This window comes from Danio rerio, chromosome 18, assembly GCF_052040795.2.
Source record: "Danio rerio strain M-AB ecotype USA chromosome 18, GRCz13ab, whole genome shotgun sequence".
NCBI classification, from domain to species: Eukaryota; Metazoa; Chordata; class Actinopteri; order Cypriniformes; family Danionidae; genus Danio; species Danio rerio.
The window spans coordinates 745,001-772,204 of NC_141038.1; the positions used below are offsets into that span (position 1 = coordinate 745,001).

Genomic DNA, 27,204 nt, shown 5'->3' on the forward strand with positions numbered 1-27,204 from the left:
TCGCGAGTCACTGGCATTGTTATTTTGGGGGTCGCGGGCTGAAAAGTTTGGGAACCCCTGATCTACATAAGCAAAAAAGGCAATATTGGTCCAACATTCCTGCCCTTTATTAGCAATAAAGCTTAGTACAGGCATCAGTATACTGTAAACCAACAGGCTCACATATTCCTTTCCAGTTATCAAAGAAATAATGTGTGACTTCATTTTAGTTTTGTAACTACTAAATGGTTTCAAATTCCAAATATTAATATAAACATCAGTGTAAAACCTATAAACGGGGAAAAGCATTCTGTAATTGTGTATTAAAACCGCCCGGACCCATTTCCAAGTGCAGAGGAAGAGCGGTTGCCTGAGCGTGCAAGCCTTGAGGAGCAAGTGCAAATCTGCAGCCAGACTCTATTGAAATAAGCCTAGCTCCAGGGATGTATTTGGCGCTCTTCAGAAATGTATACAGGGGTACATATTCACGATGAGTCTGGGCTGAAAAATTAAGACCTGTTAAAAAATATTTAAGAGCTACAGCACAATATTTCAGTAGATTTAAGACTTTTTCAAGGCCTAAAATTTAGCTTTGAGATTTCAGGCATTTTAGGAGCCGGCAGATACCCTGGGTAATGAACAGTTTCTGTTTTTGTGATTCAGTAGTGTTTTCTGTGTATTAGCGGTGGTGAATTACATTATGGGATGTTGATCTCTGCTCTGTCCACTTCTGATGATGAAAATTCAACTCTACAGTTTAACAAAGAGACTTTTATTGACATTTTAGAAATAATATAAGGAATAATATCAACCCATGCTCATTCTAAAAACGTAGTACAGCGGACGTTTCTGGAGACCGTGAAATACGTCCCAGGGAGATACGTATTTGTGCAGTTTTTGTTTTCCCGAATCCGCGAGAGGCCGCTGTGTGCGCTTTTTTGTATCTCGAACGTCTCTCGCGAGTCACATTTGCGTCCGCGCTGTTCTCGCGTCAAACCACCAGAGGCCGCTGTCTGACTGACCGAATGATTGACTGCGTGACCGGCCAATCGGCTGACCCACCCTCCAGTTTTACCGATTGACCCGCCCGCCCGCTCACTTCCCTAAACCCGGGCAACAATTTAGAAAAGGTGTCTAGAAAAAGAAAAGCCCTCGTCTGTTTTTTTTTTTTTTACCACTTTTTTGGATTTTACCACGTTCTCACCCTGTTATGAACTCGTTCACTTTATTTTTTGGATTCTGTTTTTGTCTTACCTGGTTTCTGGAACCACTCTTCCCCGGACTCAAACCCGGACGCCCTTGTCTACTCCTCCTCTCTGCATTTGAAGTCCGCCGACGCACACGATGCGCTGACCAAACAAACTGATTGCGGCGGGAAAGGCCTCCACACGGAGGAAAAATTCAGCCGGCAAGCGCGAAAGGGAACGGCGTCACACTGCCCCGTAGCGTTCGCTTAAAAAATAATGAAAGGCAGCCATACGCACCTCCCGGGACGTATTTCGCGGTCTCCAGAAACGTCCACGGGACTATGTTTTCAGAATGAGCCTGGGTTGAATAATATGCAGAGAAATAAGTCTGTAAAATAACAGAACATGTGCTGCAGTTTATTACAAGGTGTTTGAGTGTAATATACAACACCAACACACACAATATAGCACTGCACACTATTACACACGACTATGAAAGTCACTTTTTTACCACATTTTAATGTTAAAAGTTGTTAGTAGAAAGATCAAGATCCCATAATGCAATTCAGAAGCAGAAATAAACTGGGGAAAATAAAAGCACAAAATACAGAAAACTGCTGATTTACAGATATTTCACCCAGTGTAGTATAAGTCGGTGAACTGTAACGCAGTAATGGTTTGGACAGCTTCTGTACATCAGATGTGAGCGGAAACGTACCTCCGTCAGACGTCAGCATAGGAGAAGAGGAATATATTTTGCTTTCAGCGCTCTATAAATCCCGGCTTTAGTGAACAGGTGCAGAAAGACGGAGAGAGAAAAGGAAAGGACAGGAGCGAAAGCAGAGCCAGAGAGCCGGTGGGAGGTGCAGACACAAACACCCATAATCCCCTGCTGCACATCTGACCTGCTGTCAAACCCGTCCAGAAGAGCCAGACGACATTACAGGACACAAACACACAGCGCTGCATGTTTAAAGAAACACGCCACTCTTTAGGGGAAAATCAGTTTGCAGCTCTGCTAGAGTTTTACCATTTGTGAATGCATTCAGCCCGTCTGCAGGTCTATCAGGAACACATTTAGCATAGCTTAGCATAGATCACTGAATCGGATTAGACCATTAGCATCTTACTAAAAATGACCAAACAGTTTGGATAACTTCACAAATTAAAGAACGACAGAGATTGAAATGTTGCTATTTTATTATAGTTATATTTACAGTTATTCATTATTCATTTCTTTTCAGCCTAGACCATTTATTAATCAGGGGTCACCACAGCGGAATGAACTTATCCAGCATATGTTTTACACTGGATGCCCTTCCAGCTGCAACCCATAACTGGGAAACATCCATACACTACAGATAGTTTTAGCTTACCCAATTCCCCTATAGTTCATGTGTTTATGCTGTTATGGGAACATACAAACTCCACACAGAAACGCCAACTGACCCAGTCGGGACTCAAACCGGTGACCTTCTTGCTGTGAGGCGAATGTGCTACCCACTGCTCCACCTGTTTACAACAATACTTATTTCTAATTTTAGTTTCTAATACAGTTGTTGTTATTTTTGTAATTTTTTCGGTGCGTCCTAAATCACATACTTATGCACTATTCAACACCATTTTGTAGTATAAATGGTGTAAGCCTTGAGTAGCGAGTTCTTTCGTACACTTAGGGTGCTTTCTCACTTGGTTCATTTGCCTGGACTGTACCCAAGTTCGATTGTCTCCCCTTGCCACCTCTTCGGTTGGTTTGTGTTCACACTGTGTTTTTTCCTTCTGAACCCTGGTACGCTTGCGTCATCGAGCTGCTGTTTTGTTTACGCCTGTTGCTAGGTGACGGCCACGCAAGCAATCGCTGAAATGGAAAATGGCACATCGCGGTCATTCTGCTTTTACTGAAAGCTTTTGGACATACAGAAAGCAACTTGCGTCCATCTGCCGCAAAAATATTATGCACATTTGTTTTCAGTTATGAAAACGATAGTTTGTTGTACAGTCGGCAGTTCACTATAGTTCACTTCCGTTATTTGGTACGATTGCATTCACATCTGAAGTGAACTGTACCAGAGTTCACATGAACCGTACCCCAGACCACCTCTTTCAGTCGGACTCGAGTACGGTTCATGGGTCTGCACCCGGGTTCAGAAGACACATTCACATTAGCTAAACGTACCGTACTATGACGTCAAACGAACTCGGGTGCGGACCAAAAGTGCTAGTGTGAAAGCATCCTTACACTTGATCACAACTGATCCATGATAGACACGTTGGAGAAAACTCAGCAGACACGCGCTCGTGTCTGTATCCAGAAGTATCGCTGTAACAGCCGAGAGGAGAGGAAAAGTCACGCCAGCAGGTCAAATGGCCACAGTGAGAGAGAAATGGAGTTTACTTTCATTCTCTCTCTCTGAAAGACTGTCCAGCAAACACACACGCAGTCAAATTGTGCACAGTTTCTGCGCTTTAAAGTAGTTGGAGTGTTGTAAATACTCGCCTGCCTCGCCATAGTAAGCTACGGCAACAGCGCATATGAGATAAATGACTTCAGTACATAATAACCGGTTAATATTACTGAACTGATACTGAATTGATGTCGGATGTCCGTGTCTGCTTCGCAGTGCACCGAAGAAACAATTCATTCTTAGACCCCTACTGTCCCGGGAGAGAACCCTGAGCTCAGAGATAAGAGATTTTCCCCTATCCGCTGTTCACTTTTACTTTCTTCCATTACTCTCCAACCCCCTCCACTTTAGTCCACGACCCCCCTCCACCATACACCGCCGACCCCCCCTCCACTTTCATGCGCGAAACCTCTCCATCCTCGGGCAACATGCCGGATCTGTCATCCCGATCTGTTCCGAGACCTCGCAATTGCCAAATGAAGCACTGCTTATAACAATTATATATCAGAAGAAAAGTCAAAGCAATAATAGGCCTGTAGGATAATTAGGTAAAGAAAAATATGCCGAAGGAAAATGCACCCGAAGGAAACCCACGCCAACACGGGAAGAACACGCAAACTCCACACAGACTGAGCCAGCCAAGGCTCAAACCTTCTTGCTGTGAGGTCAAAGTGCAACACCACTGAGCCACCGTGTCGTCCTTACACTTAGGACAGTGTTTTTAAAAAGATTAACGATTTCTTTTCCCAAAAACAGCATTTCAGTGTGGACAGAAGACTAAGAAGGAGAGAAAAATATGTGCATTTAAATGAAAATGTATTAGTGTGAACATGACCCCCCTCTCTCTCTCTCTCTGTAGGACATCCAGCCGGTTTGGCACACAGAGAAACACCAAAACACGGATTTCAGCATTCCTGAGACTCCCTCCAGAGCCGCTGATGAACGACAGCTGATGATGTTCTGCCAATCTTTACACTAGTTTCTGCTCGAGAACATCCATCTTTACACTGGTTTATCCAACCCAGGCTCATTCTAACCGTGTACCCATGTATACATTTCAGGAGAGTGTGAAATACGTCTCAGGAGCTGCGTTTTTTTTGCAGTTTTTTTTTCGGGAATCCACCAGAGGCCGCTGTGTATGCTTTTGAGATCTCAAATATCTCTCGCAAGTGCCATTCACACCTGCTGTTCTCACGTAAATCCACTAGAGGCCACTGTTGACTGACCCACCCCCTTCCCTAAACCCAACCGACAGTGTTTTCAATAGCAATCCAGCAAAAGAAAAGCCCTAATACCATGTTTTTAGATTTTATCACATTCTCACTCTGTTATTTACTTGTTTATTTTATTTTTTGGCTTCTGTTTTTATTTACTCGCTTTCTGGAACAATTCTTCATCAGACTCGATCCCCATCGTCGTGGTCAGAACTTCATTCTGTTGTTGTTGCATCCCAATTCGCATACTTACACTATGCCCTAACAGTATGTACTTTTTTGTGAAGGACAAATATACACTTTTGAGTGTGTAACAGAAGAGTATGCAAGCTTTGGGACACATTAATTCTTCGTTAACAGATCGTTATGTAGTTATGAGCCCTGTCAATCATACATATTTAATGTCCTTACTTATTGGAGAAGCAGCAGCAGCAGGTTAATCTGCCATTCGCGAGTCGTTCATGCAGAGAAATCTCCTCAGGTCTTTGGATAATTCTGCTTTCAGATGTTATTGTCTGAACACGTCTTTATATAAGGTCAGTATTGTTGTCGCAGATGAAATATAACACAGACAACCTGATTTAAATATGTTCCAGTGGGCTAGATAATAATGAACAGTCATACAAACATCTTTACCGCAGTCTCTCTACTTGATGGTTGGACTCGTGCGTCCACCAAGTTGTAGTTTATTTACACTTTTCACCCGTGTTCGTACTTCTAATCGAATTCCCATCCAACGTGCAATGCACTGTGGGCAATATCAGCGGTTATAGTAAGGACACTTACATTCTTTACCGGAAATAGTAAACTATCCAGGAACCTCTGGCATACACTTTTCAACATACTACGATTTGGGACATACTAATTCTATTTTCAAATACTATTTAGGACGGATAGCATGTGAATTGGGACGCAGCATGTGTCTCAAATCTGCCAACGTACATGGCAAGCCACTGCACAAACTGGTAACAGCGAGAAAGCCGTGTACATGGAGGTACTCGGTCAGTCTTGGGCTGCAGGGTGATGTGGCTGAGGCCTATGTTGAGTTTATACTAGAGAGCATCAATCTGTACACGGGTTTCTGCTGGAGAACATCTTTCCATCATGATGCTGCTTCCACAGCTAAATGCATGACGGCCTGAAACACCAAGTCTCTTGCGTTTCAGCTGCAGCGTTGGATCAGTGTCTGGCCTGATACATAATCTCCTCTTTCTGAAGTCCGTCTACAGTAAGAGCTCTTTGAACTGGCTGGGAGTGAAGCTGGCAGCAGGACCGACCCGCCGGCTACGGTTACGGGCTATTTTACACTCCATAATGGACGAATTCAAACAAAAGCACCTTCACACACACAGAACGAATGACCTCGATGGATCACACACACACACACTGGCTGAAACCACCCTGAACTTACATTTCAAGCCCTTCATTGATGCATCATTACCGTATTAATAGTTATTTATTTATGCTTTTACCCAAAGCGGCTTACAGGTGAGCTTAAAAAGCACTTTAAATAACCGGAGAACAGCTTTTAACTCATTTTAAGGTCAATATTAATATCCCCCTTAAGCAATATGTGTTTTGGATTGTCTACAGAATAAACCACTGTTATACAATGACTTGCCGAATTACCACTTAACCCTAATTAACCAGGTTATCTGTCTTTGCAGATCACTGGAAAACATGCATTAACACCCGGACTACAATATAAAGTACAATATAGGTGAATATATATATAGGCTATTAACCTCCAGATCTAAAGACTTACAGCGCATCCGGAAAGTATTGATATCGCTTTACTTTTTCCACATTTGTTTATGTTACAGCCTTATTCAAAATGGATTTATTTCCTCAACATTCTACACACAATCCCCCATAATGACAATGTGGAGATAGAGTTTTTGAAATTGTTGCACATTTATTGGAAATAAAACATCTGATAAATCAGATGTACATCAGTGTTCACAGGCTTTGCTCAATACTCTGTTGATGCTCCTTTGGCAGCGATTACAGCCTCGAGTCTTTCTGAATATGATGCACAAGCTCTGCTCACCTGTCTTTGGGAATTTCTGCCTGTTCCTCTTTGCAGAACCTCTCAAGCTCTATCAGGTTGGATGGGAAGTGACGGTGTACAGCCATTTTCAGATCTCTCCAGAGATGTTCAATAGGATTTAGGTCTGGGCTCTGGCTGGGCCTCTCCATTGATATGTTGGCGGTGTGCTTTGGGTCATTGTCCTGCTGGAGGATGAAGTGTCGCCCCAGTCTGAGGTGGAGAGCACTCTTGTGCAGGTCTTCATTCAGGATGTCTCTGTACATCGCTGCATTCATCTTTCCCTCTATCCTGACTAGTTTTCCAGTTCCTGCTGCTGAAACACATCCCCACAGCATGATGCCAACACCACCATGCTGTTAGCCTGCTGATGAGCGCTGCCTGCTGTTCTCCACACGTATCGCCTGGCGTTCACTCCAAACAGTTCAGTTTGAGTCTCATCAGAGCAGAGAGTTTAGTTTCTGATGCTCTGAGAGTCCTTCAGATGCAAACTCCAGGCGGGGAGTGTCTTCCGTCTGCCCGCTCTACCATACAGATGCCTGATTGGTAGATTGCTGCACAGATGGTTGTCCTTCTGTTCTCCTCTCTCCACAGAAGAACGCTGGAGCTCAGACAGAGTGACCATCAGGTTATTGATCACCTCCCTGACTAAGGCCCATAGAAGAGTCTTGGTGGTTAAACATCTTCCACATATGGATGATGGAGGCCGCTGTGGGACTTTCAGAACAGCAGAAATGTTTCTGTCGCCTTCCCCAGCCTTGTGCGGTCCAGACAATCCTGTCTCGGAGGTCTACAGACAATTCCTTTGTCTTCATGCTTGGTTTGTGCTTTGTCATGCACTGTCAACCCTGGGCCCTAATATAGACAGGTGTAGCCTTTTCAGATCATGTCCATCAGCTGAATTGAGCACAGGTGAAGCTGCTGAAACATCTCCAGAATGATCAGTGGAGACAGAATGTACCCGAGATCAATGTAGAGCTTCACGCCAAAGCCTGTGAACACTGATGTACATCTGATTTATCAGCTGTTTTATTCGTAATAAATGTGCAACAATTTCTAAAACTCTTTCTCCACATTGTCATTATGGGGGATTGTGAGTAGAAATCAATCAATTTAATCCATTTTGGAATAAGGCTGTAACATAAACAAATGTGGAAAAAGTGAAGCGCTATCAATAGTTTCCGTATGCACGGTATCCGTTATCGTGTTGGTCAAACTGCTGCATCGCTATTTCTGTTTACCCTGGAAGCGACATTATTCTTTCTAAAATGACTGATGACCATTCACGCATCAGTGCTGTATGAGTTTATAATGATGCTGTGGTGATTTCAGCCATGATGCTGCATCAGGCTCTGGGCACATGCACTGATCTGAGATCTGAGAGCTCCTCATGTCTGTTTGTTGGCTTTGAGAGTGAAATACTGAACTGATGGAGAGAGCTGCTTGAAAGCTTTCCAACCTGTCCATAAGCTGCTGGCTCCTGCTCCCAGTGCATCGTGGGAACTCGTGGAGATGTTGCATAAAGCTGAGCCGCAGATGTCCATCCACCAGCACACTGTCACACTGTTATTTCATCATATAACTGCACAAAGAAGAGTTTAGGATACTAACAACTGCAGTTTAGCATCATTATCAGACGTTTGACTGAGGATCGGGTGGCACGGTGGCTCAGTGGTTAGCACTGTGGCCTCACAGCAAGAAGGTCGCTGGTTCGAATAGAATTCTGGCTAAGTCAGGTGGCGTTTCTTTGTGGAGTTTGCATGTTCTCCCTGTGTTGGCGTGCATTTCCTCCACAGTCCAAACACATGCGCTATGGAGTATTGATGAACTAAATTGGCCATAGTGTCTGAGTGTATGTGTGTGAATGAGTGCATATGGGTGTTTCCCAGTACTGGGATGCAGCTAGAAAGGCTTCCGCTGTGTAAAACATATGCTGGAATAGTTGGTGGTTCATTCCACTGTGGTGACCCGTGATAAATAAAACTAACCTGAAGGAAAATGAACGAATGACTGTGAATCTGCAGTATAAACACAACCCAGACTGATGTGAGTGTGTTAAAGCGGTCATTGAACACCTCAGGGTTTATTTCTGTTCTCTGAGAATAACTTTGCAAATTTTGTACATCAAATACATCATAATTATTGAATTTTTCTGTCCAGTTTTTGACTCCTTCCTCATCAGAACCAATGCCTGATGAATACAGAAGACTAAAGATGAAAACATATAGCACGAAAGTGAAATTGAACATCTCCCGTGGCCTGCACAGTACCCAGACCTAAACATTATTGAGCATTTTGGGGTGTTTTGGAGGAGCGAGTCAGGAACGGTTTTCCTCCAGCAGCATCATGGAGTGATCTGAACACTATTCTGAAGAAGAACGGCTCTGAATCCCTCTGGCTGCTCTGCAGGACGACTGTCTGCCATTCTCAAGGCCGACTGATCCTGTATTGAGGAGGAACTACACCATACTGATCAATTATCATAATCCTGGACCAGGCCGTATCCTGAGCTGATGCTGTATTGAGGGGAAACAACACCACTGATCAACTACTGTGCTCTAAAACCAGAAATTCACTTTCATTGTGCAACCCCTGTAGATGTATACATACAGTTAAAGTCAAAATGATTCGCTCTCCTGTCAATTTTATTTTCTTTTTCAAAATTTTCCCAAATGATGGAAGTTTTCACAGTATTTCCTATAATATTTGTTCTTCTGGAGAGAAAGTCTTATTTGTTTTTATTTCAGCAAGAATGAAAGCAGTTAAGCCTTTAAATGTGACTTTAAGCTGAATACTGGTGTCTTGAAGAATATCTAGTCTAATATTATGTGCTGTCATCATGGCAGAGAAAAGAAACCAGTCATTAGAAATGAGTTGTTAAAATTATTACGACTAGAAATGTGTTGAGAAATCTTCTTTCCGTTCAACAGAAATTGGGGAAAATAAAAATCCATAATTCAGGAGGGTATTCTACTCCAGCACTCAATCCAGTGTGAGCCGGCCGTGTTTGTGTGAATGATGTGTGTAATTGTGTGTGTGTGTTCGCCAGCGAGTCGCATTCCTCTGTCCTGCTGGGCTCATGTGGACCCCATGTGGAGGACGAGGCCGACTGCATGTGTCACACAAATGCACTTTAAGAGCGAAACCACAGAGCTCATAATGCCCGAGATAACAGCCACTGCTTCACCACGGTAAATCCAGCACTGGAGCCGCTTTAATTACCTTCAGACTCAGTAAACAGATGACTACTGGTCTGCACGCTCAAAATTCACCAACACAAGCATGTAAACTGTAACTCAGCAGCCTGTAGCACTAGTGCTGAGACTGAAAGAGGACACAGCACTCCTGAATACAATTCAATTCAGTTCAAGTGTATTTTTAAAGTGATTTTCATGATGAATATCATTCAAAACAAAACACAGTAGAAAGCAATCACACAGCAATACCCTATAGCAACCAACAAGAATAGCCTAGCAACCACTAAAATACTTTAACAACCAACCAGAACAACCTACTATCTACTCAAAATACAATACCAACAAGCCAGAACAGCCTAGTAACCTCTGAAAATACCCTAGCAACCAACCAGAACTTAGTAAATACTCAAATTAGCATAGCAATTGATCAGAACAACCAAGCAACCACTCAAAACACATCAGCAACAAACCAGAACAACTTAGTAACCTCTTAAGTACTTTAGCAACCAACCAGAACAGCCTAGCAACCACTTAAATTACCCCAGAAACCAACTAAAACAACTTAGTAACCACTCAAATTACCATAGTAAATGATATGAGCAACCTAGCAACCATTCAAATATATCTTAGCAATCAACCAGGACAGCCTAGCAACCAACCAAAACAGCCTAGCAACCACTCAACATATCTTAGCAACCAAATAGAACAACCTGGCAACCACTCAAATTACATCAGCATCAAACTAGAACAACTTAGTAATCTCTTAAATCCATTTTCAACCAACTAGAAAAACAGCAACCACCTAAAATACCCCAGAAACCAACTAAAACAACTTAGTAACCACTCAAATTACCATAGTAAATGATAAGAGCAACCTAGCAACCATTCAAATAAATTTTAGCAATCAACCAGGACAGTCTAGCAACCAAACAAAACAGCCTAGCAACCACTCAACATACCTTAGCAAACAAATAGAACAACCTAGCAACCACTCAAATTACCTTAGCAACCAACCAGAACAGCCTGGCAACCATTCAAAATACATTGGCAACCAAAAAGAACAGCCGAGCAACCATTCAAAACACCTTAGCAACCAACCAGAACAACCTAACAAGAAAGAAACTAAAACAACTCAACAACCACTCAAATTACCATAGCAATTGATTAGAACAACCTAACAACCACTCAAAATATCTTAGTAACCAACCAGGACAGCCTAGCAACCAACCAGAACAGCCTAGCAACCACACAACATACCTTAACACCATATAAACCAAACAACAGCTTAGAAACCAATCAAAATACCATAGCAACCAACAGAACAGCCTAGCAACCATTCAAAATACCATAGCAACCTACCAAGACAGCCTAGCAACCACTCAATTTACCCTAGCACCCAACCACAACAACCACTTCAAATACATTAATAAGCAATCTGAACATCCTAGCAAACACTCAAAATATATTAGCAACCAACCAAATACAGCCTAGCAACCACTCAGGATACCCTAGCAATAAATCAGAACAGCCTAGAGGCCACATAGCAGCCAGCCAAAACAGCCTAGCAACAAACCTGAACTGCCTAGCAACCCCTTTGCAACCACACATAACTGATTCATGTCTATAATCTGAATACAATGAATAAAATAAGTTGCTAAGTGATAAAAAACAAACTGTCAAGTATTTTTACTTAATATGTGCATAATAAGTTGCTAAGTTTTTCTGTGAACAATCACTTTTCAGCACTTCTAGGTAGAAATCATCTGTTGCTGCTCTACAGAACAGGACAATGCGTGTAAGACTCTGATATTTCCATTGATATTTCATAGAATAAATCAGCCATTCTATAGATTAGCTGTGATTTGCAGATTCATAAGCGCTGACATCAACACCAGGGAAACTGTCTGCACAAATGAGTGACGCCCTGAGCCTGAGGTCAAGGTTAGGACTGTAAACACACAGCAGCCTCCTGTAAAGCGCTAAAATAGCCGGTGGCGCGCCGCTGACATTATTTACACCACTGCTGTTCAGTTTCTCACAGCTGGCATAAACATGGCACTAAACACCGGCAACTGCACTCATTCTCTCATCCCTCAGATCCTGTTATTAAAAAGGCCAGCGCTGACATTTAAAGGGCCTCTGCGGTGTCGTATCTGCAGCGTTTGACATCCTAATGATGGAAGGGATGTACTGTAGGAAGTGAGCGTGACCTTACCATCTGTGCGGATCATTCACACGCATCACACCAAAGCAAAGAATAAACGTCACAATCCCTCTCTCAAGGACATGCTTAAATCCACATACTAATAATAACAAGCAAAAAACTAATGGCTTAAAGTAATCTTCATATATTTCACATTCATTTAAATACAAAACCCTATAAATGCCATGGAAGAAACTTTATAACAACACCCTAGAAACCACTTAGCAACACCATAACAAAATCATAGCACCCTAACAACCACAGAGCAACACTGTGACAGCAAAACAGCAACACCATATTAAACGCATAACAAAACCCCAACAACCACATATTAACACTGTGACAGCCAGGCAACAACACCATAACAAAATAATAGCAACACCCTAGCAACCACAGAGCAACACTGTGACAGCAACACAGTAACAACATAGCAAACTCATAACAACATCCTAGCAACCATACAGCAACATCATAACAAACCATAACAACACCTTAGCAACAACATTGCAACACTGTGCAATCACAGAGCAACACCATAACAAACTCATCCCAACATCCTAGCAACCACAGAACAACACTGAAACCATGAGAAACTCATAACAACAACCTAGTAACCACATTGCAACACTGTGACAGCCAGACAGTAACACCATAACAAATACATAACACCCTAGCAACCACATTGCAACACTGTGACAGCCACTAAGCAACATCATAAACTCATTACAACCCCCTAGCATTAACAGAGCAACATTGTGACAGCAACACAGCAACAACATAGAAAGTTTATAACAACACACTAGCAACCACAGAGCAACACAGTGACACCATAAGACACTCATAACAACACCCTAGCAACCACAGAGCAACCCCGTAACAATTAGACAGCAACACCATAACAAAATCATAACAACACCCTAGCAACCACATAGAAACACTGTTACAGCCACATAGCAACACCATGACAAACTCACAACAATACCCTAGCAACCACAAAAAACACTGTTACAGTCAGACAGCAACACCATAACAAAATCATAACAACACCCTAACAACCACATAGAAACACTGTTACAGCCACATAGCAACACCATAACAAACTCACAGCAATATCCTAGCAACCACAAAGAAACTCTGTGACAGTCAGACAGCATCACCATAACAAAATCATAACAACACCCTAGCAACCACAGAGCAACACTGTTACAGCCACATAGCAACACCATAAACTCATAACAACACCCTAGCAACCACAGAGCACCACTGTAACAGCCACACAACAACACCATAACAAACTCATAACAACACCCTAGCAACCACACAGCAACCCCATAACAATTAGACAGCAACAGAATAACAAAATCATAACAACACCCTAGCAACCACAGAGCAACACTGTTACAGCCACACTGCAACACTATAACAAACTCATAACAACACCCTAGCAACCACAGAGCACCACTGTTACAGCCATACAGCAACGCCATAACAAATTCAAAACAACACCCTAGCAACCACAGAACACCACTGTTACAGCCATACAGCAACACTATAACAAACAAAAAAAACACCTTATCAACTACAAAACAACACTGTGACAGCCACACAGCAACACCCTAATAAACACATAACAACATCCTAGCAACCACAGAGCAACACTGCGACACCATAGAAAACTCAAAACACCCTAGTAACCACAGATTCACACTGTGAAAGCCAGAGAGCAACACCATAACAAACTCATAACAACACCCTGGAAACCACAAAGAAACACTGCAACACAATAACACACTCATAACAACACCCTAGCAACCACAGAGCAACACTGCAACACCATAACAACACCTTAGCAACCACAGAGCAACACTGCGACAGCATAGCAAACTCATCACACCCTAGTAACCACAGATTCCCACAGTGAAAGCAACAGAACATAGCAAACTCTATTAGACCCTAACCTCCTAACAACATCCTAGCAACCACAAAACAACTGTCTGAAAATTATTTACAACATCCTTAAACTAAAAAAGAAATGTCGGTGCAACTATACAGCAATGTCATGGCAAGACTTCAGCAACTGCACAATAAACACCTATTATTCACTGTAAAGGTATTTCTGCTCATTTAAATTATCCAGAAGAATCAACATTCTTAGCAACCTCCAAGAAACAGTCTGACAATTCACCAAAGCATCCTAACAACTACATGGCAACAACACTGCAACTATACGGCAACACCCTAAGGAACTACAGTGCATGGCAACAATCAACATCTCTGTAGTAAAACCCTGGTAAACTCCCAGAGCAACCTAGAAACTACACAATAACAACCTAGCAACACTATGCCACAAAGCAGCACCCTAGCAACCTCACAACCAGATGCAAAATCCCTAGCAACCTCAAATCAACAGTCTGAAAATGATCTACAACATCCTAAAAGCTACAAACCAACGCCGGAGCAACAATCTAGCAATGTCATGGCAGCACTCTAGAAACTACACAATTAACACCTATTATTCCCTGTAACAACATTTCTGCCTATTTAACTCATGTTGAAGACTCTGGCAAACAGTTGCAACATTTTTGGCAATCAATTACTGACAATTACCCACAACACCCTAACAACTACAAGGCAAGACTGTTGCAACTATTTAGAAGCATGCATATTTAAAGAAACAATCTACTTATCTACAGAAACAAACTCTGGCAAACAATTACAACATGCCTAGCAACTCCACATTAATACCCTGGTAACCACCCAGCAACCACACAATAACACCCTAGCAACTACATAGCTACATCTACCTAATTAACACCTTTTATATCCGTGTAACAGTATTTTAATGCCGTTGAATGAATGCCTTTTTTTACTGATGCAACTTGATAAAATATGAATGAATGAATAACCTTTGTGGTGGAAACGCAAGCCTGCCCTGCTGGAAAATCCAGCTTAAACCAGCCTAGGCTGGTTGGCTGGTTTTAGCTGGTCGACCAGGCTGGTTTTAGAGGGGTTTTGGCCATTTCCAGGCTGATTTCCAGCCATTTCCAGCCTGGTCTTAGCTGGTCAGGCTGGGACATGACCAGCTAAAACCAGCTTGTCCAGCCTAGCCAAGCTGGGAGTCCAGCCAAAACCAGCTATGTCCAGCTTAAACCAGGCTGGTCAAGCTGGTTTTAGCTGGATTTGGCTGGTCATTTTCCAGCCTGACCAGCTAAGACCAGGCTGGAAATGGCTGGAAACCAGCCTGGAAATGGCCAAAACCCCTCTAAAACCAGCCTGGTCGACCAGCTAAAACCAGCCAACCAGCCTAGGCTGGTTTAAGCTGGATTTTTCAGTAGGGTGATAAAGGTGACCCGTACCGACCCGAACCGTACCGTTCTAGTCAGTGGAAACGAGGAGTTACACACTCTGCTGGACTTTAGAGCAGCTTTTAATTGGTCAATGGTGCGGTCTATTTCAGTTCCTCAAAATAGCAACACACCAGCAATGCACCTTAACACACCTCCTATATAGACCTGCACACACACACACACATGAGTCCACAAAGATGCACAAATGCGTTTGCTATTGAAACAACGTGGCACAAAACAGGAAAATGACTGTTGTGCTGGTCTGAAGATAGCAACACATCACACCAAACACATCTTGCGCCTTATTGCGCCGCGTGTATAATAGAGCCCTAAGAGTCAAGTGAGTTTTTCATTAAAATAAGCTAAATATTCTGACAATAGGAGAAGAAAAATAATATAATGTCAAAAGGAAAAAACACTATTATTTAGCTTCCCCCATTGGCAGATTATTTAGCTTGTTTAAAGTAAAAACTCATTAAATTTTGACTCAATATTACTGGCTTGTCTAGAAAGTGCTTTTTAATTTCAGAACGTTCAGATATTTGTACTAGAAACAAGACATAAACCTATTTTGAGCATTGTTTTGATGAGTAAAGTCAAGCTAACATTATCAAACCGTCTCAGACTGTAAATTCTGACTGTGTGTTGTTGCTCATTTCTATTTTGCGAATGTTTGATGTTAATTAATATTAACATGTCAAAGTTGCACATCTAAAGTTTAACTTCTTCACCCACAAACATTTCCAATAATTAAAGATCGTAAATCACAAAGATGGTAATCCCCTAAGCCTCACACAGATGGAGAAACACACAGACCTGCAACCGCGGCTTCCCCAGGACACACATCTGCAGGCAGACGAGCGGCAGCAGAGCGACGGCTGACAGCATCATGACACACACACACGCAAACAAACACACACACATGCACGTGTCTCTCTGTCCAACTGTGTCGTCCTCCTGGAGCGCAGATTACGAGCCGCAGCGGCTCCTGCGCAGCCAGTGTCTCTCTGAACACACACACACACACTAAACACACACACCGAGCACAGAGAAGAAAACTGAGCTGGAGGAGGAGGAGAGAGAGAGAGAGAGAGAGAGAGAGAGAGAGAGAGAGAGAGAGAGAGAGAGAGTTGAAAAGTTTCAGGATGACACTCAGCTGATGATTGATTATAAAGTGTGTTTGGCATGCTGTCCCGGAAGAGAGCCCTGAGCTCATAAGATCCTCGAGCCTGAGGCTCCCTCCTGCTTACAAGACGAGAGGGGAGTTTGAGCTCAGGTAGATGTGGAGAACTCCCCTGCTGTAGTAGCTCATGAACAGATAGTGATCGCTCTTAAGAGATAACTACTGACTGGAGCATGTCTATGGGGCTGGTTTGGATTAGTCAATTAACTTAAGCTGCATGTTTTTGGACGGTGGGAGGAAACCGGGGAACTCGAGGGAAACCCGGGTAATTATTATGCCAAACAGATCCAGCACATTTGACGCTCATAAATGTTCATAAAGTCCTCGTACTGCAGGTACTGGGACGTTTGCTGAAGGTGCAGCTGACGTGTAATGTAATGTGTATTTATTTGGCGCATTTATCATGTAAGGCCATACACCCTAAGACGGCACCCACTTGGATGATGCTCCGGCAGCCACAGGACACCAGTGCTTCACCACACACCAGCTAGAGGTGGCCTGGAGAGACAGTGATAGAGCCAATTCGGGGGATGGGGAAGATTGGAAGGCCATGATCGTAAGAGCCGATTGAGGGACTTTGGCCAGGACACCGGGGTTACACCACTACTCTTTACTAGAAGTGCCATGGGAATTTTAATCATCGTCCTAACGTCTCATCCGAATGACGGACAGTCCAGTGAGGGGTTTGTGACTTTAACAAACTCTGACAGCTCGTGTCCAGTGAACACTAAGAATGATTATGAAATCCATATGAAACAGTCTCTTAAAAGTGATGTTGCATCTTCAGTTTCAGGCTCAATTTGCACTCATGCTACAAGCGTACCGCGCCAAAGCCCAACCGAACAGCGTTCTGGCACACCTCTTAACCAGGCCAGGGCCGGCCAACAGAACTGAACTGAGCCCGATTTGGACAACCCAAGCTTATTCTGGAAACGTAGCCCCGCGGACGTTTCTGGAGACCGCGATTTATGTGGCCGGAGGTACGTAAGGCCGCGTTTAGTTTTTTTCGAGCAAACGCTGCGGGGCGGTGTGGCGCCGCTCCACCCCTCCTCTTCGCGCTTGCCGGCGACGACTCACATCCGAGTGGAGGGCTTTCCCGATGCAACCAGTTTGTCTGCTTAGCTCACAGCGTTGCGTCGGTTACGGGGACGACAACCGGGATCGAGTCCGGGGAACAGCGGTTCCAGAAATCAGGTAAGACGAAAAACAGAATCCGAAAAATAAGGGCGAGAACGCGGCGGGATCCGAAAACGCGGTTGAAATCGAAGACGAGGGCTTTTGCTTTTTTTTTCTGGACGGCTTTTGCGAACCGTCGCTCGGGTTTAGGGAAGGAGGAGGAGGAGGAGGAAGTGGAGGGCGGCCGAGTCGGCCAATCCGGCAGCTTTTCACACGAGAATGGCGTGGGCGCGAACGGCGCACGGGCGCGAGCGGCGCGCGCTCCCGAGAGGCGCCCGAGACGCGAAAAAGCTCGCACAGCGGCCTCTCGCGGATCCGCGAAAACAAAAAACACTCGAATACGTACCTCCCGGGACGTAAATCGCGGTCCGCAGTAACGACTGCGGGGCTACGTTTCCAGAATGAGCCCGGGTTGGATTTGGAGCACTCACACTCAAAAAAGCTGCACTTCCTTCGTCAGCTGAAGAAGTTCAACCTTCCAAAGGAGCAGCTGAAACGGTTCTACACTTCCATCTGCACTTCAATGACTGGTTTAGCTCAGCTACCAAATCTGACCTCTGAAGACTACGTCGAATAGTTCAGACTGCTGAGCGAATCACTGGTACAAGCCTCCCTACTCTTCAAGACCTGTACTTATCCAGAGCGAGCAGAAGGCAAGTCAAAATCCCTCTGGACCCCTCACACCCAGCACACTGCCTCTTTGAACTGTTACCTTCTGGTCGACTCTACAGAGCACTTCACACCAGAACAGTCCGACTCAGAAACAGCTTCTTCCCTCAGCCAATCCCTCTCATGAACACTTGATGATAATAACTGTGGAACCAACATCACTTCCTTTTAGACACATAAACACTTTACATGCCAATTTCCGCATAACAGCTGCACATATAATGTTGTATATAGTTATAAACCAGTATACACTTGTCAATTTGTATATTTGCATGCACTCTTACATCAATTTTTAAAATATATTTATGATATGTTTTTGTTCTGTCTCTGTAATTCTGTTGCACTGTAGAAGCTCTGTCCCCAAAACGAATCCCTCATATGTGTGAACATACCTGGCAATAAAGCTCTTCCTGATTCTGATTCTGAGAGGAGACAGAGTGATGAAGCTAATTCTGATATGGTGGACAGACCAGCTGACAAGGATCAGGATGCCAGGGTTAAGCCCCTACTCTTTTTCGAAGGACATCCTGTTTTTTTTTTTAAACCACAGAGAGTCAGGACCTTGGTTTAACGCATCATCCAAAAAACTGCACTCATATAGACTCCCCTTCATTATACTGGGACGTTAGGACCCACACAGACCACAGGTCTGTCTCACTAACACCACCAGCAACCTAGCTTTCCCATGTGCTCTCCCATTCAGATACTGACCGGGCGCAGCCCTGCTCTGCTACAGTGGGCGACCATGTGAGAGTTGCACATAAACTACCCTAGAGACTTATCTCTGCATGATATGATGTTGTTTCAGATATAAATGTGTGTGTGAGGGTCTTTGTGTCATTAATGTTGGTCTGCAGCTCTCCATGTTTCCAGCTTTCATTGTTGCAGATCTGAAATGTTGTTGTACTGACTGTAAAAGGCCTCAGTCCCCTGTCAGTCCGTCATCACAGTGCTTCAGACTTTCAACAACTAAAACCCTTCAACCTGGAAGATTGCATCAAGCTCTGTTTACACCTCTGTCTGAGTGTGTGTGTGTGTGCGCGTCACATTTTAGAGCCCGTTAACACAGCGATTTAGATGTGCGAAGTTCAGAAATTGGTTCCTGTATACATCTGGGAAATTACTCCCACAACACAAGGCCAGATGTATATGACTGTGGAAGGTAAAGGCGCTCGCGATGACTTTAACAGGCAGGATGAGACCGCCAGACTCCACTTCTGTAAACCATAAAATCAACGACGATCAACGAGAGCACAGCTAAACGTACAGAATCACACAGACGAGAGAAAACCCAGAGGAAAGAAGCCTTCAAACAGAACACTTTAGCAACAACATCCTGAACACAAAACAACATAGCAACACCCTGGAGACCATTCACTGCACACTAGAAACACCCTAACAACATTTAAAGCACCATAACGACCAGATAGTTACCCTTTAGCAACCATTCACAGAACTCTAGCAACATCCTGGTAATCCTGAAAAAACAACATCCACAGAACAACACCCTAGAGACCATTCACAGCCCCCTAGAAACACCCTAGCAACAATTAAAACATTATAACCACCACATAACAAAACTTTGGATAAAACTCACAGCACCCTAGCAACAACTTTACAACCGTTAGAACATCAAAACAACTACATAGCAACACCATTCTCTGCACCCTAGCAACACACTGGTAATAGGGTGGTGTGAATGGTATCTAGGGAGTTGCTATGTGGTGTGTCATTGCAACACCATACAGAACATCAAAGAAACACCCTAGCAACCCTTAAACACCATTACAAACACATAGGAACACATTGGAGACCATCCACTGCATTCTAGCAACATCATGGCAACAGTAAAACTCAATAAAAGCCACATGGCAACACCCTGAAAACCACATATAGCACCCTAGCAACATCCAGGCAACGATTAAAACACCAACAAATAAAATAAACACATAGGAACACCCTGCAGACCATTCCCAGCACACTAGAAACATGACAACAACCCTTAAAACGTCATAACAACCACATAGCAACACATTGGAGACCATTTACATCACCCTAGCTACACCCTGCCAACCCTTAAAACACCATAACAACCACAGAGCAACACCCTGGACACTTTTCACAGTATCCTAGCAACACACTGGTAATAGGGTGGTGTGAATGGTATCTAGGGAGTTGCTTTGTGGTGTTTGTCATTGCAACACCATTTAGAACATCATCAAAGAAACACCCTGGCAACCATTAAACACCATAACAAACACATAGGAACACCATGGAGACCATCCACAGCATCCTAGCAACATCATGGCAACCAGTAAAACTCAATAAAAGCCACATAGCAACACCCTGAAGACCATTTGCAGCACCCTAGCAACAACAATTAAAACACCACAACAAATATAATAAACATATAGGAACACCCTGGATACCAACCACATCATCCTAGCAACATCCTGGAAAAACGTTAAACTCCATAGAAGATAAATAGCAACACCCTGAAGACCATACACAGCACCCTAGCAACACCCAGGCAACAATTGAAACACCGCAACAAAAACAATAAACACATAGGAACACCCTGCAGACCATTCCCAGCACACTAGCAACATGACAACAACCCTTAAAACGTCATAACAACCACATAGCAACACCTTGGAGACCATTTACATCACCCGAGCTACACCTTGACAACCCTTAAAACACCATAACAACCACAGAGCAACACCCTGGACACTTTCAACAGTATCCTAGCAACACACTGGTAATAGGGTGGTGTGAATGGTATCTAGGGAGTTGCTATGTGGTGTTTGTCATTGCGACACCAATCAGAGCATCAAAGAAACAGCCTGGCAACCATTAAACACCATAACAAACACATAGGAACACCATGGAGACCATCCACAGCATCCTAGCAACATCATGGCAACCAGTAAAACTCAATAAAAGCCACATAGCAACACCCTGAAGACCATACACAGCACCCTAACAACACCCAGGCAACAATTGAAACACCACAACAAAAACAATAAACACATAGGAACACCCTGCAGACTATTCCCAGCACACTAGCAACATTAAGACAACCTTTAAAACATTAAAACAACCCCAAAGCAACACCCTGGAGATCATTCACTGCACCCTAGTAACATCCTGGCAACCCTTTAGAACACCAAAACAATCACAAAGCAACACTCTGGAGACCATTCAATGCATCCTAGTTACAACTTGCCAACCCTTTAGAACCACATAGCAACACTTTGGAGACTGCACCCTAGCGATCCACTGGCAGTACTGTGATGTGAATAGTCTCACTTGGCAACCACTAAGAACAACATAACAACCATTTGTTGTTAGCGATCACCCAACAACACCTTAGCAACTACAAAGCAACCATAAACCTTCTAGCAACTAAACAGCAATGCTTTTGAAAGCCGCTGGAGTAGAGGAGCGTGTGAGTGTTTGTGGTGATCAGTCTCTCACAGGTCTTACACTCAGATCCTAATGTGAACCTACAGCGAGCAGCACAGCGATAAATACAGCTGAATGTAAGAAACAGGCGTTGACGAGCGGAACTAACAGCGTGTTGAAATCACATTACTTTTGGCCGCTGCAGACAGCCTGAGGGTTCACAGAGGACCCCAGAGACGAGCTTTAAGACCCCCACGATATCAAACGCACACTTCATCAACATGAAGCATCACCACAATGCCACTGACTAAATATGCTGCAGATTACAGCCTAGAAACCATGAAGACAATAGCTGTGTGTGCCTAACCCAATATTAGAGAAGGGAGAAACTGGTGATAATGTTAAATGTGTATTTCAGATCCAATAAAAAAGTCCAGTTTTTCCAACACCCTAGCAACCCTCTACAAATACCCTAGCAACCATATACACTCACCGGCCACTTTATTAGGTATACCTGTCCAATTGCTTGTTAAAACTAATTTCTAATTAGCCAATCACATGGCAGCAGCTCAACGCATTTAGGCATGTAGACATGATCAAGATGATCTGCTGCAGTTCAAAGCGAGCATCAGAATGGGCAAGAGGAGGAGAATGGCCAGACTGGTTCCAGCTGATAGGAAGGCAACAGTAACTCAAATAAGCACTCGTTACAACCGAGCTCTGCAGAAGAGCATCTCTGAACACACAACACGGCCAACCTTGAGGCGGATGGGCTACAGCAGCAGAAGAGCACACCGGGTGCCGCTCCTGTCAGCTAAGAACAGGAAACTGAGGCTACAATTCACACAGACTCACCAAAACTGGACAATAGAAGATTGGAGAAACGTTGCTGCTCTGATGAGTCTCCATTTCTGCTGACACATTCAGATGCTCGGCTCACAATTTGGCCTCAACAGCATGAAAGCATGGATCATCCTGCCTTGTATCAGCGGTTCAGGCTGGTGGTGGTGGTGTAATGGTGTGGGGGAGATTTTCTTTGGGTCCATTAGTACCAATTGAGCATCAACGCCACAGCCTACCTGAGTATTGCTGCTGACCATGTCCATCCCTTTATGAGCACAGTGTCTCCATCTTCTGATGGCTACTTCCAGCAGGATAACGCAGCATGTCATAAAGCTCAATCATCTCAGACTGGTTTCTTGAACATGACAATGAGTTCACTGTACTCAAATGGCCTCCACAGTCACCAGAGCTCAATCCAATGGAGCAGCTTTGGGATGTGGTGGAACGGGAGATTGGCACCATGGATGTGCAGCCGACAAATCTGCAGCAACTGTGTGATGCTATCATGACAATATGGAGCCAAATCTCTGAGGAGTATTTCCAGCATCTTGTAGAATCTCTGCCCCCAAGGGTTAAGGCAGTTCTGAAGTCAAAAGTAGGTCCGACCCGGTACTAGTAAGGTGTACCTAATAAAGTGGCCGCTTAGTGTATATCGTATAACTCCTTATTTATAATTCCCTATTGAATGATAGACAATATAAATAGTCTATCATTAACAAATATTAAGAAAAAATATATGTTTACAGTATTTCCAACACCATAGCAACCCCCTACACACCCTAGCAACCATAAAACCACACATGTATCAACATATAACATATGGACAAATAAAATACATTTTGCTTTTGGGAAATGAGATGGTTTATATCATGATATGTGAGAACAGCCTTAAATCGACATTATTAATGCTTTTTTTGTATTTAAAAGGACTATATTATTCATGCAATAATGCAATTGATAATACCAGAATATAATTAACCATCTGCGTTTGTATTATATCCTTGTCAACAGATGACATTAAATATATGACTTTTAATTTAACCGTCTCTCTCTAAAGCACTTGAGATTAGTGTCTTTATTGCTTTTTTAGATATATTAGCGAGACCCGAGTTTGACCCTTTCATGGAAAGTGCCGCTGGTTCTGCGCTCTCACTGTTCATGGTGTTTTCCGGTGGGATTCCCTGCAGTATTCGATCTCACACACACTCATTCAGTGCACTGATGCTGTCGCACATATCCACACACATCTACAGTAATGCTTTAGGCAGATGCTTCTATACATTAAGACTTATGCTGTATTAAATGTATATATTATACCACATCATGCACTCCCTGAGAATCCAGCCCATGATCTACAGTCTGAAGAACTCACTGCCTGTGGATTCAACACCGCTTTACATTAAAATACTGCAGCAGTAATGTCTACTGTATGGTCCCTCGTTTACTGGAGAAGCGTAAGTCGAATGGTATTTCTTAATATATCTGTAACCAGCCGAAGGAGAGAAGCTAAAATGTCCGTATGGTGTTTTACAGTGAATTACAGTATTAAAAGACCACAGTCAGGAAATCATGAGCTAGTAAAACACACACACTGAATGCAACGCAATTACAGTCAATTACGAAATTTAAAGTGTTTAATTAACAAAAGTATTATATTTTGAAAAGTAAAAATGACTTTAAATTGTTGGGTCCAGCTGTAAACACACACACACACGCACACACACACACACACGCGCTTCTCTGGCATTCAGCTACAGCTCGGAGCTCAGTGGGATTCCCTTCATAAAGGCTCTTTCTTTTCTTCATTGTGAGAAATGGTGAAACTCCCTCAGTCTGGTCTACAGCTGGAGTTACACTGATCCAACATCACCAGCACATCAAACCACTTCACACCATGAACAGCACCATTCAGCAATTAAAGCCAACCGGGCAACCACCGAAAACACCCGAGTACAGTGGTGGGCAAACCTTTTAGACCCGAGGGCCACATCAAGTTTTGCAAACCAAGTGAAGGGCCACATGCCAAATCCTTAAAAAATAACTTTATAGTTGTATTTATTGTGGCAGTATGCATGGAGCATGTAATATCGGACAGAAACATGTCGCATTAACACAAAACAGATTTTTTAAATATTGTTAAGTCAAATTAATTTGCACTGCTATTTATATTTACTTATCAATTATCATAAATCAATCCCTTATAAAATATAATAATAATAATAATAATGTAATAATTTTTTTTAAAGATATTGTCTGATAGAAAAAATCTCATATTAACACATTAAAATAATTCTTCAAGTTTACTATTCAGTCAAATGTACAATAATCTAATGTGCAGTGCTTTTAGAATATACAGATCAATCATCATACAACTTGATGAAACCAAAATCTTTGATAAAAGACCTTTTTAAAGTGGATGTATGCATGGAGAATATATTCTATGACAAAAATGAACCCATTTAACCAATAATTATGATATCATTTGAGTCAAATTCACAACAATCTCATTTAAACTTTTATAAATATGCTGATATCAACCATATAAAACTATGAGATAAAACAGAAGAAGAATCTTAGTCTTTGTTATTCCAAGTCATGTTATTATGAGTGTGTTAATGTGAACGATGAGCCTGGTCCCCTCTGTTCACAAGGGTGTCAAAGTCTGGAGTCTGCTACAGTTAAAACTCGAGGCGCTCAGGGCGCATAAGCAGCATGCAAAACCCGTGCGGCAATTAGCAAACCATTCAAAAGAGGCGTCTCTTAATGCATAAAGCACGTTCGGTGTGATCGGCTCCTCAGATTGTGGTCTTTAAAAACAGCAATATTTTCTTGGCATATTAGACAAACCACTTTCTGTCCGATATTGGTGAGGAAGTATTTTGCTGTCCATTCTTCCTTAAACACACAACATTCAGTCAAATTTTCCTTTTTTTTGCCTGACTCATTTTCAGTCTTTAACGGTCGAGTAATTCTACTGGTTGCACTAACTGTACCGTGTGCAATACTGCCATCACATGGCGTTCACTAGTATTGCATCATTAATTTACTAATTCTGAAACAAACTGTTACTCAGAAGCAGCATTTTAAAAACTCTCTTGCTGGCCAAATGAAAGTGTTCAGCAAGCTGCATATAGCCCACGGGCCGTAGTTCTGCCCTAGTAACACACTGGCAACTGCTTAGAACACTCAAACATCACATTAAGAACTCTCAGAACAACTACATTGTCACATTCTGGCAACCACCAAAAACACCTTAGCAACACCCTAACCTCATAGCAACAACCAACAGCCGGGGCTTGTTTAAAATGATCTTGTCTTCAGAAATAAAGGGCTCTATTTTGACGGTCCATGCGCAGAGCGCAAAACGCAGGGCGCAAACGCTTTCAGGGCGTGTCAGGACGCGTTTCTGCTAATTTAAGGACGGAAATCTGCTTTGCGCTTCGGCGCATGGTCTAAAAGGGTTGAGTTTATTTTCCTAATGAGTTATAGGTGTGTTTTAAGAATAAACCAATTACAGTCTGATCTCCCATTCCCTTTAAGAGCCAGCTGCGTCACGCCAAGAGCGCATTCGCTATTTACAGGATGCAAAGTAAGTCTGAGTGGAAAAACTGAGCATTTCACAAGCAAACAGTTCACAGTTAACAGAAAACTGTTAAACAGAGCATCCACTGCGTGAGAATGAGAGATAATGGATCACTTTCACTTTCACTCTTGGATAGGGAAACCTTTACACACAGACATCAATTAGTCTATAAATAATAAATTTTGTTTGTTAAGTGCAAAGATTCGTTTTAAAACTATTTCTAAATTCAGTTCTAATTTCCAGCAAACGAATAAATGAACAATAATGACCAAGTGTGCTCAAAAACCTGAGTTATATCCTAAAACACATGCTGTGCCCCATATGGTCTAAAACCTGACAGGTGGACAAATCTAAGCTTGTTTTTAATAAAACAAATATAAATATGGATATAATAAATAATACTGATCATAATAATAACATTATACAACAGCAAATTGTTATTTTATATGGCCCAATGAGTCAAAAGTGAGTTTTTCCTTAAAAGAAGTAAAATAATCTGAGAGTGGAGGAGAAAAAATAATCTTCTTTTAAATATCCTTATTTTAATTAGACCATTCTCTGATTATTTTGCTCGTTTTTGACTTTGACATTTTTTCTAAAAAAAAAAAAAAAGTTGCTTGTAAAAGCTTCCTGATTTAATAATTTGTTGTGCTTTTGGTTTTTGAACAGCACATTACAAAAAAATATATATATTATTATTATTATTATTATTATATATTCATAGAAACAAGATAGGAAGTAAGCAAGAGAAGCATTTTTTGCA

General features: G+C 42.6%; 1 protein-coding gene across 4 annotated transcripts in view; it reads right to left on the reverse strand.

The window, feature by feature from the left end:
• thsd4 (thrombospondin type 1 domain containing 4) overlaps positions 1–27,204 on the reverse strand; it is a 59,558-nt gene that overhangs the window by 19,377 nt on the left and 12,977 nt on the right. For 2 of the 4 annotated variants that reach the window (XR_015514586.1, XM_087292853.1), the window contains exon 1: positions 16,396–16,607. The exons of the other annotated variants lie outside the window; for them this stretch is intronic. Coding sequence is in view for 1 of the 2 variants with exons in the window: in XM_087292853.1 (XP_087148979.1) it covers positions 16,396–16,503 (108 nt within the window). In the remaining variant the exon portion in view is untranslated. Of the gene's footprint in view, positions 1–16,395; positions 16,608–27,204 lie in introns of those variants that run through there. 4 annotated transcript variants of the gene reach the window in all.